The 17,136-nt window shown below is 42.9% G+C and overlaps 1 protein-coding gene across 2 annotated transcripts in view; it reads left to right on the top strand.

Annotated features, from left to right (window-relative positions):
* LOC126542400 (zinc finger MYND domain-containing protein 11) overlaps nucleotides 1–17,136 on the top strand; it is a 115,616-nt gene that overhangs the window by 68,081 nt on the left and 30,399 nt on the right. Inside the window, exons 4-8 of one of the 2 annotated variants that reach the window (XM_050189457.3) lie at nucleotides 353–499; nucleotides 3,997–4,083; nucleotides 9,215–9,253; nucleotides 12,955–13,138; nucleotides 14,918–15,173. In XM_050189457.3, coding sequence (XP_050045414.1) covers nucleotides 353–499; nucleotides 3,997–4,083; nucleotides 9,215–9,253; nucleotides 12,955–13,138; nucleotides 14,918–15,173 — 713 coding nt within the window. The remainder of the gene's footprint in view (nucleotides 1–352; nucleotides 500–3,996; nucleotides 4,084–9,214; nucleotides 9,254–12,954; nucleotides 13,139–14,917; nucleotides 15,174–17,136) is intronic. The other variant, XM_050189458.3, reaches the window with a different exon arrangement.

Raw genomic sequence — 17,136 nt, 5'->3', positions numbered from 1 at the left:
ATGTCATTTAAATGCTACATATAACAGTCTCTAGTGAGAATTCTAGAGACTATAACAGTGTTCGTTAATAACAAACTGGACACTTGTCTGGTTGACCTCCCTGCCTTTCCCCTCCTCGCTTTCTCTCTCAAGTTGGTTATTGGGAAACATTGTGGTAGCATGCAGAAGTTCCATTATTTCCCCAAAAACATGCCAGATGTTATGGTTAAACAAATGTTTGGTTGTCATATTTCTCTACCATAGTCCTTAGGCCAGTAGTGTACGTTGCAACTGAAATTGGCTCCTAGTGTCCTCAAGAAAAGTTTCAGTAAATACAACTGAAGTAATATTGTATTTTTCTTGCCCTTGGTAGGAGAGGGACGACCACGACTGGTACTGCTTTGAGTGTCACAGGGGTGGTGATGTGCTTCTGTGTACCACGTGCCACCGAGTGTACCACATAGTGTGCGTCAAGGAAGACCTCTCCAACGAAGACAAGTTTGTCTGCACAGTCTGCTGTGTGAGTGGATGACATCTTATTGCAGCATGGCTGCATGCTGGAACTATTAATTTTCGTAAATGCTGCTTTCGGCACACGGTTCACTTGTCCTATCACTTGCATTGTCTTAGGCAAGAGTTTTCTACATGGGCATATGGCTGTTAGATAGACCCTAATGCAATGAAAGAGTCTGCTTGCAAAATAATGCGATATATTTCTTATTTCTTTTTATAAGTTCACTTCAGCTATTTCATTCCATGTCGTAACTTCAGGATTATTCGTGAACAGTTTTGCTATATAGCTATGCTGTTGCAGCTGTAGGATAAGAATAAATTTTACTAGCAAGTGCAAATAGACATTTTTCATAATTGTAAAGCTAGCTTTCCTGTGACGCAGTTTGCCTAACTTATTACGGAGTAGTCATTTTTGCAAACAGCATGTAGAAGCACAGTTTGCTTGTATTAAGACTAGGCAAGTGTAGACTTTGTCCTCATTTAAACAATAATCGGTGCTGCCATTAGTCAGGCAAATGTGCACTACAGAGAAGCGCGTTTACGAATGAGGTAATGGGCCTATTGTAGGTAAATTGTAATAATTGAAAAAATTAAGTCTTGTATGACAGCGGCATGGCTGTTGTACAATGCAACCAGTAGTAGCAACCAGCAAGGAAGGTTTTCCGAGCTCTGTGAGCCTCCATCATCCAAACTAAAATCTCTTGATCTGATATTATCCTCAAAGTCGCTACTACTAAAAGCATCCAAAGAATCACTCTTAAAAGGAAGCTTTAGCTCGAGTGCTCCTATCTAAATACATGTAAAAGGAGAATTCGTTTTTCTCGGCAACCACTGCACCAAATTTGACGAGGTTTGTTGCATTTAAAAGACAAGCTTAAAATCTAGTGACTGTTGGTTTCGAATTTTTGAGTTAGGTCGTGAATTTTTTATTAAAAATTGCCAGAAATCGAAAATTTTCAAAAAACGAAACTATCAAGTTTACAACTCTGTAACTCAATCAATAAACATGATAATACAATTCTGTGAATTGCATCTAATAGTACATCTAAAGCGGACAAAATTGATGTGTTACACATGAATATAAAAGATATTTAATCATAGGGAAATACAACTTTTGCAAAACCGTTGTAAGCGACGTAACGAATTCACGTAAGATGTAAAATGACATATTGAATTTGTCCGCTTTGAATGATCTAATGGATGCCGTTTACAGAACCGCGATATCAGTTCTTGATGCAGAGCTATGAATTTGTAAACTTCGTGCTTCCATTTTTTTCAAACGGTCAAATATTTGAAAATCGATTTAAGAAAGTTCAAGCCCTAAATCGAAATTCCGCTTCCAACAGTCACTAGAATTTGACTTTCTCTTTCGAATGCAACAAATTTCATCAAAATCGGTCCAGGGGTTATCTCATAAAAACGTTTTTGCGTTTTACATGTATTTGAATAGGCCGCGTCGGAGTTGGGCCCGAGCTAAAGCTTCCTCTTAAGACACAGCTGAATCGTGAGAATGACAGTGCTCACACAAAGATTCAGAGTGGCTGCCATCTTCCTAATCAAATGATGCGTACCACAGTTCGGGTACTGCCATGAAAGATCGCCACCGTTTAGGTGGGGGGAACAAGCTTTTCAGGAATATGAGTAGTACGAGTAGTACATATGATTGAAGTAATCTTGGCAAAGCTGCAGGTTTGTTAGTTGTTTATTTTTGTATTAGCAGCCCTTAAATAGCATCTAAACAGACAACACGTGCACCTATTGGTCAGCAAATATGACATAAATCCTAGCAGTGCTGCCTCTGAACTTCTATTTTATATGGGCACTCCAGGTGCATTTCTGCCATTGCTGTGAAGTACCGTATAAAGTACAAGGGTAATAAAACTGCCGCGCACCGTGTGCCGTAAGTGTGAGTGAAACGGTGCAAGGATGAGAAACTGATCGCGGCTCAATCTTACGCATGCAAGGAAGGCAAGCGGGGAGGAAGCAAGCCACCTTCCATCACATGAGGCTCCTGGGAGAGGGGATAGGGCGCTTTCTGCTCTGGGCTGCCCGGGCAGCCACGCACAATAGCAATAGACATAATGGTCAATTCGCTCGCTGCTGCTGCCACACTTCCTTGCTCCAGCATTTTGACAGCAAGTTTCCGCAGTCATCGGTGAGATGCGTTCATGTTTGCTTGTGGACGCGTGACACCATGCTTGTTAATTTAGTTAGTATGCCCATGTTTAAAATGTTATATGACCGATAAAACCACTATCCTTACTTCGTATAGCTGTCCACTGATTTGCTATCACAATCAATGCTTCGCCTTTTGAGTGAAACCGTGACTTTCTTTTAGCACTCTGCAGGCAACATCTTATATTGGAGGTCAAGCTGAGGAGCCGTATTGGTTTTAAATGCTCTGGGTCACGTGCGACTTCTGGCTAGGGTTAGTTGCATCGCTCCCTCCTCCCCCAAGTTTCGGTATCAAAAACGTCAATATTTGCCAAATTTTTGCGATGGTTTAGTTAAACTTCAAACGTGAAATTTTGCGCAGGGGCTGCTCTGTATTATCTGAAGCTATACACTTCTTGTGGTCCAAAATTTCACGTCCAATCGCCTTTAATCTATGATCCTTTGCGCTCCTTATTGATTGCTACACTCAAACTTCGCACAATTAATTTTTAATGCTAGCTTTGGTGGGTTAATACAGCCACATTAACCAGTTAGCTCTATTGTCTTTCTTTCACGTTGCTGAGACAAACCAGCACATTAACATAGCTGTTTACTTTTCTAGAGTGATAAAAGGTAATGCACTGGATTACGTATTGGGGTGCTCCTCGTTGCAACCTTGAGTGGTTTCATTAAATATCCCTTAATGCTTCGTGATAAATGCACCTAACACCACTGCACTTTTGATAATCTCATCTAGTGCAAATCGATGAATTTTAGTGCAATTTTGGTACTGAAAACATAGAAGGGCAGAAAAAGTGTTCATCCTAGAAGTTCGTGAAACGTAAAGTTGGCTCATGGCTGTACTTGGGCATTTCATTGAGGGTATGCGAGTTGCTACTGAAATTTTGGCGTCCTTCCTAGATACCAGCACACCAGCCTCCTGACTTGTCTACTCTTCAATGGGAGCATTGATCACCTTGTAAATTAGGCAGCGAGACTACCAGAACTGCATTGCCTACCACCTGTCCTGTCCTTAAATCCCTTTCCTGTCCTGTCTGTGCTGTCCTTTATTAAATTAGCACTAATTTGTATTATTTCACTTGTAACCAGCTTGCCCAGCACTGATTCCTTCTGAACTTGGAACATTTAGACGACATTGGTGACCACAACTGAACAGTTTATTGCATCTTGTCTGGTGTATACAGCTTCTTTCTTTGCCTTTGTGCACTGTTGTGGGTGGCATAGGCACCGGCGTCATTGCTTATTTTAAGTTTGATCAAAGAAATCGTACATTTGCCACTGCTTTGTTGCTGAATGGAGAATTTGAAGATGGTGTTCTTTCTCCTGCAGCAATTGAAAGAAAGGGATCCACTGAAGCTGAAAGTGGATGACATGAATATCCTTCTCAGCTACACATGTCTTCGGCTCAAAGACAAGGTGGGATGATCACTTCCACACGTGTGGTACATTCTTGCATGCCTTCTCATTTTCCTGCATTTTTTTTTTCTCTAGGAAATGTCTTGTCTGTTTTCCATCACAGCATGTGCTTTTGTAACATGTGCACCCCAGGAATGCTAGCCTGCAGGGCATTCTGCCTTGAGCCTAGTTTCATGACCTCTGCATAGATGTCATGTAAATTCCTGAGGGATGCTACTGCCAGCTGGGGGGGAAAGAAGGCTTTGTATCTGGCCTGAAAAGTTGCGTTCGCTGAACCACCAAGCAAGGTATTTGTTAATATAAACACTTGAGTAAATGAGCAAGGCAACTATGCTCAGTATTGGTGTGTAGTAATGTGTTAAAGCATGAAGTGCTTTCTGATAGTCATTCCTATTATGATTTGCTGGTATTTGATTGGAGCCCTGGGGAATCCCATGGCAATCTGACTGGCTGTTTGTGAATGGAGATTGTCGGAGCTACCGTATTTACTCTATTCTAACGCGCCCTCGATTGTAACGAACACCGGTTTTCCGTGACCAAAAAAAAAAAAAAAAAAAGAATGAAAACCTCGATTGTCAGGTGCACCTGTTTTCCATGACAAAAAAAAAAAACAGTAGAATACCGCACAACTCGTGCTTTCATATGGAAATACAATTTTCTCTCATTTGGAGAAAAGATTTATTCCCTATACACTAAAGTTGCAATGAATAAAAACACAAATGGAAACTGTGTACCTTGCCGCCAAGATTTTTACTGCGCCAGTACAAGTCACGTGGGGCAATAGATGTCACTCCTCGTCGCTATCAGATAACTCCTTATCGCTATCAACAGACCAAAGCATTTCATCCTCGGTGCCGTCCATGGCACACAGGATCGTGCACCATGCATCTTTCACCCATCCAGCAAAGTTCTGCAGCGAGGCACGCTTCATTTTATTGGTGGGCTTGAATTCGTGGCAGCCACCGACAAGCCATTCGGTGTAAAGCGCCCGAATTTTGTCTGTCACTGGCTTGTTCAAACAAACATCAAGCAGCTGGAGCTGCCATGTCATGCTGCCGGGTATCACGACAAGGTCGGTGTTGCATGCAGCCAGCTTGTCCTTGATGTGCTGGTCAAGGTAGCACTTGAACGCATCGAGCACAAGCATCCCACGCAGACCCAAACTGCCGCCAGGTCTCTTCCGCCAAACATTATCAATCCAGTCAGCGACCAAGACCGTGGTCATCCAACCTTTTTGACTTGCGTGCACAATCACACCACTCGGAAACACGATTCCTTTCGGGAGCGTCTTTCGTCTGAAGATAAGATATGGGGGCAGCTTGTGCCCATCCACAGTGCAACAAAACATTGCAATGACTCTAGTTTTTTCGTGGCCGGGAGACAAAACGTGCACTTGCTTTGCCCCCTTCTTTTCAACGGTTGTGGTGGCAGGCATGTCAAAGTAGAGCGGCATCTGATGAGCATTTCCAATCTGTCCCAAGTGGTAGCCGTTTGTCATGGCGCAACTTCAAAACATATTGTCTCTTCATATTCTTCGGGCAATTTTTGGCATATCCCTGGCCTCCTTCGAAAAGAAAAGCTTTTTCTTTTCATAAAATTTGATAGCCAGCACCTGCTCGCTTTGAAGTCGCTCCGCATCAGCCCTTTCTGTAGGGCTAAATTGCCCATACTTTGAGCAGATCGGTCGTCACAGGCCGCCGTGCCGCTCGCTGCTCTTGCACATATTCCGTGAGCAGCTCTTCTATTTCGGCGAAGTGACCCTGCTTCGGTCCACTGAAACCCTTCCTTGTTGCTTTGCTGGCGAAAATATTCTCCTTCTGTTTGCGCCAGTCCTGCACGCAAGTTTCAGGAACTCCTAACGCCCGTGATGCGGCCCGATTTCCGTCCGTCTCCGTGCACATAACTTTCCTGTTAAATGCGGCATCATGGTGGACTCGGCATGTCTTCGCAGTCGGCGCTTCCCTGCTGATTGAATAAATGCAGAAAACGGGAAGACAGGCAGTAGACTAGGTTACACCACCACCTGGTTACACATACAACATGGAGGTATGCACATGGAGGAAGCTACGGCAGCTAGGCTAGAAGCCCCGTATGAGGCGGCCATTTTTTGAATGCCGATGGCGATATGGTAATGCGAATTTAGGGTCGTACTCAATTCTAGTGCATGCAATTTTTGTACCCATTTTATCGGAAAAGAGGTGCAGGTTAGATTCGAGTAAATACGGTATTTTTCTAGTCGCATTGCAAAAGTTGGATTTGGGAGATTATGTCAAAAATTGCAAAAATGCCAATACACATTACTTGTGACAGTAGTCATGAGCCAGAATAGGGTGCAAGAAAGGAAAGTTAGAGCAATTTCCCAAGCCACAATGTATGGTTCACCATTTTGTGTTCCTAGTTCAGATTAATTGCCAACAAGTATTCTATTTACATTTCGGCTTCTGTGCAGAATTGAAGTTCTCAGGTTGTGAACAAAGGGTCGCATGCAACCCAAAATATTGAAATGTGTAGATTTCACTTTGGTTGTTGGGTTTGCCGCAACTATTTTTTAACATGCTTTTGCCCTACCAGACAGTGTTCAGTTCAGTAAAATCTTATTACACCTCATTTGCATGGTAGCAATGTTTGACAGACTTATTGTACCCTTCAAAGTGTGAAATTAAGACTAGAGGCACTGTTAGATTAGAAAGAAGAGAAAAAAAAAGGCCAATTTTGTTACTGAAAGCAGAAGGCGCTTTATTTGATGCATTGAGCTGCATATTCAACCATCAAACACCCTATAGATTTGCTGCGGTTTCACATTTCAGTTTCATATTTTACTGAACGGCCATGCTCATTTAGTGCTGCCATGTTTTTCTGCAGACGTGTTTCCTTGTAGCCAATTGCAGATCCAGTAATTGTAGTATCAAGGCTCATTTCCTTGAACATTGAACAGATCAATAATTCTATGATGATCTATTGCAACCAGTTCTAAATGTGCCATGCGCAGTGCAGCTTTAGGTACAAAGCAGTCCACAGATTATGTTGCAGAAGTTGGAAGTGGTGGTCACATGGTGTAACTAGTCACTGGTGTAACAAGTCACTCGGACAGGCCACGTTATAGGCCACACCATGGCCGCTTTGCCTAAAGCTAGGCACGTGACACCGGATCACCACTTTCATCATCCCAAGGTGCTTGAAATTAGTTCGGAGTCCCCCACTATAGTATGCTTAATAATCATGTTGTGCTTTTGGCACGTAAAACCAGGGAAATGAATTTTTTATGACGTGGGATAAGCCTGGTCCTATGTTGTCATTTCCCTGGGAACTCAGAGCGGCTCGTTTTAATTCTATTGAGCGCTTAGTGTGACTGACTTCCAGTGTTGCAGTCACTAAACTGGGCATTACTGGTGAGTGGTGAGGCATGACCAGCAGCTCCGCTTTCTGTGACGTAACCTGCAGGCTCCCTCACTTTCATAGCCAGCAATGTCAATGTCAATGGCAAGCACATTGAATTAGGTCTACAAGGCAATGTCAGTATTCTCACAATCTCTATCTTTACTTATATCTATAAGCAACTCCAAAATGGTCAATATTTGAGCTGGTCTCCTTCTTCATCCCTCCCCTGCCCTGATGGGCGTGCTTCCTGGGGGTGGAACCTTATTTTTCATTATTTTAATAAACGTTTCAACAACAAATTGGGGCTTTGTACCTTAATCGCTCGGGTAACAGCTATCCACAAGAAGAAAAAAAAAGAGAAAGAAACTTCTTGCCATCAGTATATTTTAAACTTGGAAATTTTAATGGTTTTCTAAATGCAGGAAGTGATATTGGCTCATACTCGCCATAGGACACGATGGCTAGATTGCATTGTGCAAAATAGCTGACACGAGTGAGATTTAATTTGACATTTGAATCAGTTCAACTTGAGATAAAGGGATGTTCTATCCAGAGCGAGACTATTAGCAGATCTGTTCAGCTTGGCGTTGACTGCATACAGATCTGGTTTGTGTCTGATGTCAGTCAAGCGTGACAGCAGTGGCCGTAAGTCTGTTCTCTATCCCACTGTGTCACTGGGAAGCCATTTCATGCTTTAATGTTCTCACAGGGGCTATTTTTGGGAACAAAACCTGTGATTGCAGCTTAGCATACATGGACTGAACAGAAATACAATTTATTAATGGTGCTTCCAGTAAAAGCAGATGACAACTTTTGACATTTCAATACAGTGTGCTTAACTAAGCTGAAGTAGAAATAGTATTGGTACTGAACAAACTGCTAGCAAGTATGGGGCCTTCTTTATTTTTCTAGTTTTCAAGCTATCTTCTGCTATAAACTTTCCATGAGCCATTGTCTTCAGTAACACTGTGTGAGCAAATTTATTTCGCTTTATTTGGAACTGTCACTAGATTTGTATTGTAGCCTAACCAATGCCTGCTTGGTGTAAAGGAAGCCTTCAGCAGAGTCCTTGATCTCGTGTCTATTTTGTGGAAACATCTATGCAGCTTTAGTTGCTTGCTAACCATTGTGTTACAACAGTCGCTGTATCTCCTCAAAACAAGTGTTTTTGAGTGCACTCTTTGTGTCATCTTGATCTCTAAACCAAAAGCTGTTGTTTTGCTCAAAATGGTTTGTAATCATATTGTCATGTGCATACATGTGCATGGCACATGAATGCACACAGTGAAAGGCAGAATGCCCAGTCAAGCAAGCAGGCTACCTTTCTATGTTTAAATTTATGTAATTTTCTTTTCGCAGTATGAATTGGGCATACAGCATAAGCAGTTTGCCATGTATGCATATTTAGCTCGTTCTGCAAGTTTTAAGCTGCGACCACATGCAATGTGTCTGCAACATATTTTTAGCACGGCATCGCCTGGCACCAGTGCATCCATTTCACCTTTTGTGATGACCACACCGTTAGTCCCGGCTCAAATGTGTTCCACCTAGTCGCCAATCCAAGTATCTACTTCTGTGGTGCACATTTGGCCAGAGCAAGTGTTTGTTTATCATGTGGTGTGAAATGAACACGTTGAGGCTGGGCGACGCCGTGCCAAAAATACTTTTCAGATGTGTTCCACGTAGTTGCTGCTTCATGCAAGCCTCACCGTGAGATAGCTGACATGTGCACTTTTCATGTGGAATTTGATAGATTGCCCCTCAAAGCCCTCATCTGCCACGGCAGGCCCAGGTAAAGGAACCACCTCAATCAAGCATCCTTCCCCAATACCCCTTTCGCCACTTATTTTGCTCTGCTAGTGCTGCTTGCTTGAATGTGGTTGCTGGCTGGAATGAATGTACTCCTTTGCTATTCAATTTGCTCTAGATGTCTGCTTTTACTTATTTTTGGGCTGTTTCATTCTATTTGCTTAAACATAATCATTGTTTTTCACATCACTTAATTTATTTGTGCATGCAGTTTCTTTTTCTTTTTTCCTGGTGTTCATGCTGTCTTCCATGTTAGACAGGGTACTGATTCTTAAAGTGATGCCCGAACAGTACTGGTTTATATGAGCAGGCTGTTGGCACTGTGTACGCTGCTAATACAGTACAGTCATCATCGTCATAGAAATTTGTCGGAGGTATATTATTTATCTACTATACCTGCTACAGATAGGTTTAATCATTTTTGCAGTATAACCCCACCGACGCATCATTTATTAATATGTATTCTTCCTGGCTCATAATATTGCTGATGACTGTGTGATAATCTAAGTTCATTACAGTTTCATTTGATACATTTTTGGCTGCAACTTTTTTGTCTGTGGACTCATGAAAAGTATGTTTGAGGGGTTCTGCTAGACTTTGTATTGGTAATGTCCGTATAACATGGGCTTTCTGCTCAAAACTGAGTTAACTTTTTTGAGGCCAGGATGAGTGGATAAACATGCAAACCTTTGTGTACAGTGGCTTATGCCTGGAATGATTGTGTAGAAAAAGAAATATGAAATGAGGGACTATAAAACACTCGACGCATAATTTAGCTGCTACTTGGGATAGGCAATGCTAGAAGCGAGATGGAAATACGCAGTGTATACCTTCAACTTCCCATTTATTTACAGCCATTTCCTACAGATTGGTAGAATAATCTCATCTAGAAAAACATGGGTCTGTGGCTAGATTTAAGAGGAGCATTGACCCAGAATGTTGTACTTTGCTCCTTACTCTTTCTTTCTTCAGTAGGTAGCTGCCAACATTGTAATCACGGTATCAAGCCTCAGTTGCTGCAGCATGCTACAAAATATGTCCTACGTTAGTGTAGCCACATCATCACGAGTGCAAATTCTGATGTAACTACCCCCCCCCCCCCTTTATTCGTTCTATCTTGGCAGCTTGCTCTTTCCCAGTACTTTTTGTATGTCTTGCGTTCCCCGAATCTCACTCAAGTAGCATATTGAGTTGCACAAGTGAAGCAAAAAGGAAGGACCCATATGGCTCGACACTCTCGTTTCAGCTGCATTCCACTTTAGTGGATGCACTACATTGGTATGACTGGCACATCAGTGGTCTGCGATGCCACGTGATTGCCAATTGATCTCATGTGTGACTCATGATGTTACAGCAAAGAGACACATCTTAATTCGTTATTGCGCACAGAAGCAGTTGATATCTTTTCGAAAATCAAAAACGGACACATTAATTGCTTATTGCGCACAGAAGCATTTGGTACCTTTCCAAACTCAAAAACAAGGAAATACCAAAACATTTCTCAAGGTACTCCTTCAATAGGTTCATATATCTTTTTGATGGCTTTAAGACCTTCTGCTAGTTGACGTTCCACTGTGCCTTTTCGCAGGCCTCACTTTCATGTCCCAGAAAATTTTCTTGCCTTTGTACATGAAGGAGCCTTGCAGTTGCAAGCTTTACTGCAATTTATATTGATATTAACACGGGCAATAATTAGCAGAAGCTTCATCTAATAAGGGAATTATCTGGTTATCATGAAGAAAGGCAGAAGGTATGGTACGAAAACATGTAGGCAATTGCAATTCTTTTTTATTTTTTATTTTTTGAAATTCACTCCTGCAATTTACACATACTGTCATTGTCATCAAGGAACGTCATTGTGTCCGTTTGATGTGGGCACATTTCACTGAACTGACAAGTAAAAGTATTTTCAGCGCACACCGTGAATGAATGTGTGGGGTTGCTAGGTAGAAAATAGTGCAGTATGATTTGAAAGTAGAAAGTGATGTTAAGGATACAGTGTCACTAAGGGTAATGTGTGATTTTCAGCACCATAATTTAAAAGAAAAATGTGGTTTCATGCCTTTTCCCATGATATTGCCTACAATGTGTGTACTTGGAGAAAGAGGCCGTTTTTCACTTTAAACCTTTCCAGCTTTGGTCACAGAATTTGCTATGCCATTAGAAAAAAATACTTCCACAGTTATGGTTGTACCACTTCCATTAGGCCATGGTAACATTCATAGACTCACAATTCCTGGCATAATCCAACCTTTGGACATCTTCTGAAAATTTGTAGGTGGAACTACCAGCATGATTTGGGAATAAACAGCTTGAAAAGACGAAGAGACAGAAGTTGTGTACTGCCTGTGTTCTCCACTTCCTTCTGTCTCTTTTTCATCTCGCGCTGTTCGTTTTCTAATTAAATAAAAAAAAGAATGTGTGCCTGTTGTTTGTTGTTTGCAGCAGTCTTCGCGTGTGTGCACTCTTTTGTGTGTTGTTCTTGCACTGAAATGCCTCTTACTGGAAGCAAAAAGGCAGAAACGCTACTTGCAGCAATGCTGACTGGCCACATATGTAGCTCTTTCGTGCTTTAAATGTGTGGCCTTTGAACACCACCACCACTGCACTGCTTGCTTGAACCAGAGCTTGAAAACCCTGCTTCACATGTTCTGTACCCCACACCATGTTGCAAAAAACATTGTGCCACCTTTGCTAAAATAGGGTAAGCGAAGTGGCAGCAAAAATAGCAAAAGATTTAGAGACAGCGAGAGAGAAAGAAGAAATAAGACGTGCTCCGCGTTGAATTGATGGCATTTAAACATGCAGCCAGTTTGCAATCCTAGTGGCCCATTGCATGAATATACGAGGGTAACTCGGCAACGGGGCATGGTGACAGTTGCCGTACACTGCCACTCGCTCAGCAGGAATCTCTTTGGAATTGTGTCCCTTGAAATTCAGAAAACGGATCACTGTTTGTGCTTCAACTAACTTGCCCAGTGGATGCCTTTCTTGTTTTGATGCTCTAGCTGGTGGGATTCTGTGGTGCCATATATAGAACACAATTTTTATATTCCGCTAAAACTAGAGATGTGCACTCATTTTGATGCCTAACATGTACATCTGTTCTAAATTTACAGTGCCAATAATACAAACTTTATGAGCGCACCTGATATATTATTATACATTTAATTAAGTGAATCTGAGAAACCGTCAAGTTTGGAGCAAGGAGTTTGCGAGTGCTTATGCCTGTTTCTATGTGCTTCGACAGACGACATTTGTGTCCCATGTATGTTGGGACATAAAATGTCCTATCATCCTTATCGGGCAGAGGCACCTTCTAGAGATCTCTAATTACTCCCGTCTTAGAAGCGTGATTGTAAAGGAAGTTTTGGTTTTGGGAATGTCACTGAGATCTCCGCAGGTTAGCTACACCTCTCAAGCAAAACTAGAATGTGGAGCATTGCAGCTATCATTATGTCTGCACCAGTTTCTGCACTAGCTAGTCATCATCATATGATGCACCATCCGAATATCGGGGCACCCAATACAACACTCAACTAAGGCGTGGCAGAGTGTACATTTACGGTGTACACTGGTTCATTTTTCACTCTGCATTCCACATACTCGTGCTGTTTCTCACACCTGACTGGCAACATGTGCGGTGCTCACGGAGTTGCATGGCTTGCTTGTCTCACTGCTTAGACGAAAGACCTACATCGGCTGCTGTTGGCTGAAGGGGATGCTTGGAAGCAGGGCTATCTTATCTACCAGAAAATGGACCTCATCACTATGGAAGAGAAAACGCGAAACAGCGAATATACGAGCCTGGAGGAGTTCCATGCTGATGCCCAGACCATTGTGCACAACGTTGTCATCTATTACGGCAGTATGTATGCGGTTCTGTTTTTTTTTTCTTCTTTTTATTCCTTTTCTGTTATCCTCTTCCACGTTGGTTTCCATTCTTACAGAGCAACGGCTCTGTTAGGTACAATGCTCACAGAATGAAACATGACATGGAGCATTTAGTAGAACTTAGCATACATACAAAGTACTCGAGTACCATTTCGTGTCGCTAGGAATCTGGTCACCAAAGGTGAAGCGTACTCCGATTTAAGTGTACATGCCAAAATTACGTTGGTGTGACACGAACTGCAGTCAGTGGAAACGAAAGTATGCGCATTAGTTGGCCCTAAATTCGCACGTCTCATTCCTTCAGCACTGTACATGCATGTTGTCGGTACACTGAAATCTTGTTAAAGTGAAGTGAAAGGGGGAGCTCACATAACTTCGGTATATCTGTTACTTTGTTATATCCATTTGTCATTTACTGCAATGTATGCACCAATGGGGTGCACAATTGTAAATATGGAAATATGAAGACAGCCTTGCAGCTTGTAGAACTGCTACACAGCCACGCATACAACAAAATTTGAATAATACCACAAAAGAATCTTTGGCGTGTGCAACATGCAACTTAGCACCTGACATGACAGCCTTTAGACAGTTGCCTTCTGTTCCATTGTGATGCTTTCTCGCGTCCGCTTTCCACTTGTCTCGTCCCGGTAGAGCAGCACATGGCACACAACACAGCACTCCTCTGTGTGATCGAGGAGGCATGTGAACTTCGCTGTGCAGGCTTGGCTCAGCCGGCTTATGGCCTCTGAGATTGCGCTGATGCTGATGCAATTCTCGGAGGCCATGCCCAGCTGTACCTGCCTGCGCGGAGGCATTCCACGCAGTAGAAGTGGATGCACTAATCTTTTGCACCGCCTCACGTAGCCGTGCAGTGTGGCATGGCTCAAGCATCCAGGCATATGCAAGAGAAAGCGGTCTGTGGAGAAGTGCAATAGTGAGCTGCTGCTTTTGTGCGCAGGTGCTTGTGCTACACGCAGCAATGAGAAAGACCACTGTTTCTCGACGACGTATTCGATGCAGGAGTTTTGGAACTACCATGTCTGCCGCATACAGCATGCCTGTGTGGGCGCCTTATCTGGAAAACAGTATGCGATGTCGACAAAGTGCGCCGAGTGCTGGTAGCTTGGTATGCGCTATGCTTTCGACACTTAGTTTGCGTTGAAGCAAGAGGCAGCACGAAGGTCAATTTGCTCACTGCTGCAGCTGTGCTTCCTCACTCCGGTGTTCTGGCAGTGAGTTTCCACGGTCATCGAGGGAGTTGTGTTCATGTTTACCTGTGCGCACGTGACACCGTGCTTGTTAATTTAGTTAGTAAGCGAATATTTACAAGTGTATATGGTGATAAAACTGCTATCCTTACTTGATGTAACGGTCTACTAACTTGCTATCCCAATTGATGCTTCGGCTCTCGGGTGGAACTGCGACTTTTTGGAACACACTTCTTTATATTGAGCCTAAATACTTAAGGCATTCATGGACATCAAGTTATTAAAACTAAAATGATCCATTACTTCGAGGATTTCTTTACGTTGAAGTTCGTTGCACCAAGGTTTTAACTTTATTCCAGTAAACAAGTTTGAACTGCATAATGTTTTATGCTGAAATGTAATTGTCTTTTCATTACCATAAGAAATGTGTGCACCTTTTTTTCTCAAGAGCAAGGCATTGAATATAGTAATGCATTAGGTAGGTGGCACTGCCATGTTTTCATCCAAGTCATTGTTTCCCTCTCCCTCTCTTTATTATGCAGTACACAGTTGCATGGCCGACATGGCCCGACAGATGTTGCGTGACTGCAGCTACGACTTGAATGAAATGCGGCAGTGCAGCGCCTGTTACCGCATGTCCAACGAGAAGCGTGACAAGTACTGGTTTTGTCAGCCATGCGACCCGCCACACGATCTGGTATTTGCCAAGCAGAAAGGTTTTCCCTACTGGCCAGCCAAGGTCATTCGTGTCGACGACCAGTGCTACGACGTTCGCTTTTTTGGCGGCTACCATCAGAGGTTCGTACTGGCTATACACCGGTGTGCATTCGAGATGTCAGCCGCAGAGGCCACTCTCAGCTGACATAGAAAACTTATTAGCTTTGCTCTACTGGATACATTGTCCTTAAGGTCAAATGTACAATATAAAGTACATATTCTTCATAACACAAGACAGCAGTTAGTATTGCCAGTCCCTATGTGTACAACCAGTCACCCGTGTGAAGGCAACAAAATGTCGGCAAGAACTTGGAAAGATCTTGATAGCGCTCATTGTGCTGAGCTTGCCAGGTTAGATTGAGACTATATACAGGGTGTCTGCCAACTGGGAAAACTGGGAATTTTCACGGATTTTGAATAGTCTGGAAGAACTCGGGGAGAACTCGGGGAATTTGTGCTTCTATCGGGGGAAATTGGCTGTAAATTTATTGAAAGGGAACGAAAGTTGCGGTAATGCTGGCTCGAGTAACAGACAGCAATCGAGACGAATCCTCTTTGACAGCCTTTCTTCAGCTTGAGGAGTTGCCAGTGTACAGTCAACGACAGACTTTCCGGATGCCCAATAATTCGTACGGTTTCGTGGCACCACTATAGAGTCACTGTATCAGAATGTCTGAACTTTCGCACGCAAGAACCCTTCGCCATCTGATTCTCCGGACCTTTTGCCGTGACCGCAGGTCCAAAACGGCATTAATCAAAGCCACTACCGCTGCCCTTTTGATTACCTCGCCAGCTTGAACCGGTGCTCTCGTACGCAGATCCTCTGGAAGCCGTAGCCACCACTGTGGCAACGCTAGGCTTAACTGCTTCGACATTCGCTATTATGCTTCTTGCCGTTGGCTGCCGTGTTTTTCATTGAAAGAATCCGCCGCTGTCAGCAATGGCATTGACTCCTCCTTTGTGGTCCTTGTGATTGGCTTCGAAGCTCGGAAAGCACTGTGCATTGCATAATGCCGTTCCCAAAAGTCAGCTTCGCCTCTGTACAGAAATGTTACTTGGTGAGGCATACGCAAAAATATTGTGGTGAAGCATAACAAGCATGGGAAGGGGCAATTGCCACGGGACACAGTATGTATTCTCTAATTATACAAATGTGCACCCAGTATCTCCTGTCGCAGTACGAGCACCAGTATGCGTAATGAATGTACTGGCAGGCCTTTTCGAATGTGCCTGAGGCGATTTGAGCCATTACCGGCAGTAAAAGGCATGCATTCATTTTTTTCGAAATGCCCGATTTTACATACGTTTTCGCGGGCCCCTAGGGAGTTCAAAAATAGGGACGTTGACTGTAAACTGACCAAAAAAACGCTTAAATTTTTCAGTGGGGCGAACGTGCGGCGGAAGGAGGACGAGAACAGAAAGGACCTACGCATTTGGGAATGATCGGTAAAGGAAGCGTGCTGCTGCCGCTTTGAAGGAGCTTGAGCTCAAAAAACAGTTTGGGCTTACGCCGAGATGCAAGTGTCCCTCGTACAAACCAAAATAAACTTTTTAAAGCAGTGAAGTGCACCAGTGAGGCGTTGTACGCAGGCTGATAGTATGTCAGGACAGTTGAGGTCGGCTTACAAGCTGTTGAGAGAGAATCTCAATTATGACAAAGTTCGGGCCTCATACCACTGAGTTTGCTATCATAGAAATAGCTCATATTCGAAAATACTTGCTCCTGTATGCATCTCCTTTTTATTCGTATTTGAGAATGTCTGACTCGATTTGCAATTTTTTTCGAAGACATTTTATTTGCTTTGCATTTTACTAACTTCTCCCTTCTATTCTCTTTTTGAATAAAATAAACGCTACTCCTTAGTGCTCAAAATGAATTAAGTCGTATTTAAAAAATTTTTTTCACATGCTTACTAGAGAGTGACAGCATCAGGCGACATGGTTTCCCGTCTTGACATAAAACATAGTTCTCTGTCGCTCAAGGAAATTTGCAAAGGCACTCAGGGAGAACCTGGAAAACTCGGGGAATTTGGAAATGTCAACT

The sequence above is a fragment of the Dermacentor andersoni genome, chromosome 2 (assembly GCF_023375885.2).
Source record: "Dermacentor andersoni chromosome 2, qqDerAnde1_hic_scaffold, whole genome shotgun sequence".
Lineage (NCBI taxonomy): Eukaryota > Metazoa > Arthropoda > Arachnida > Ixodida > Ixodidae > Dermacentor > Dermacentor andersoni.
This window is presented reverse-complemented; position numbering and strand designations above follow the sequence as displayed.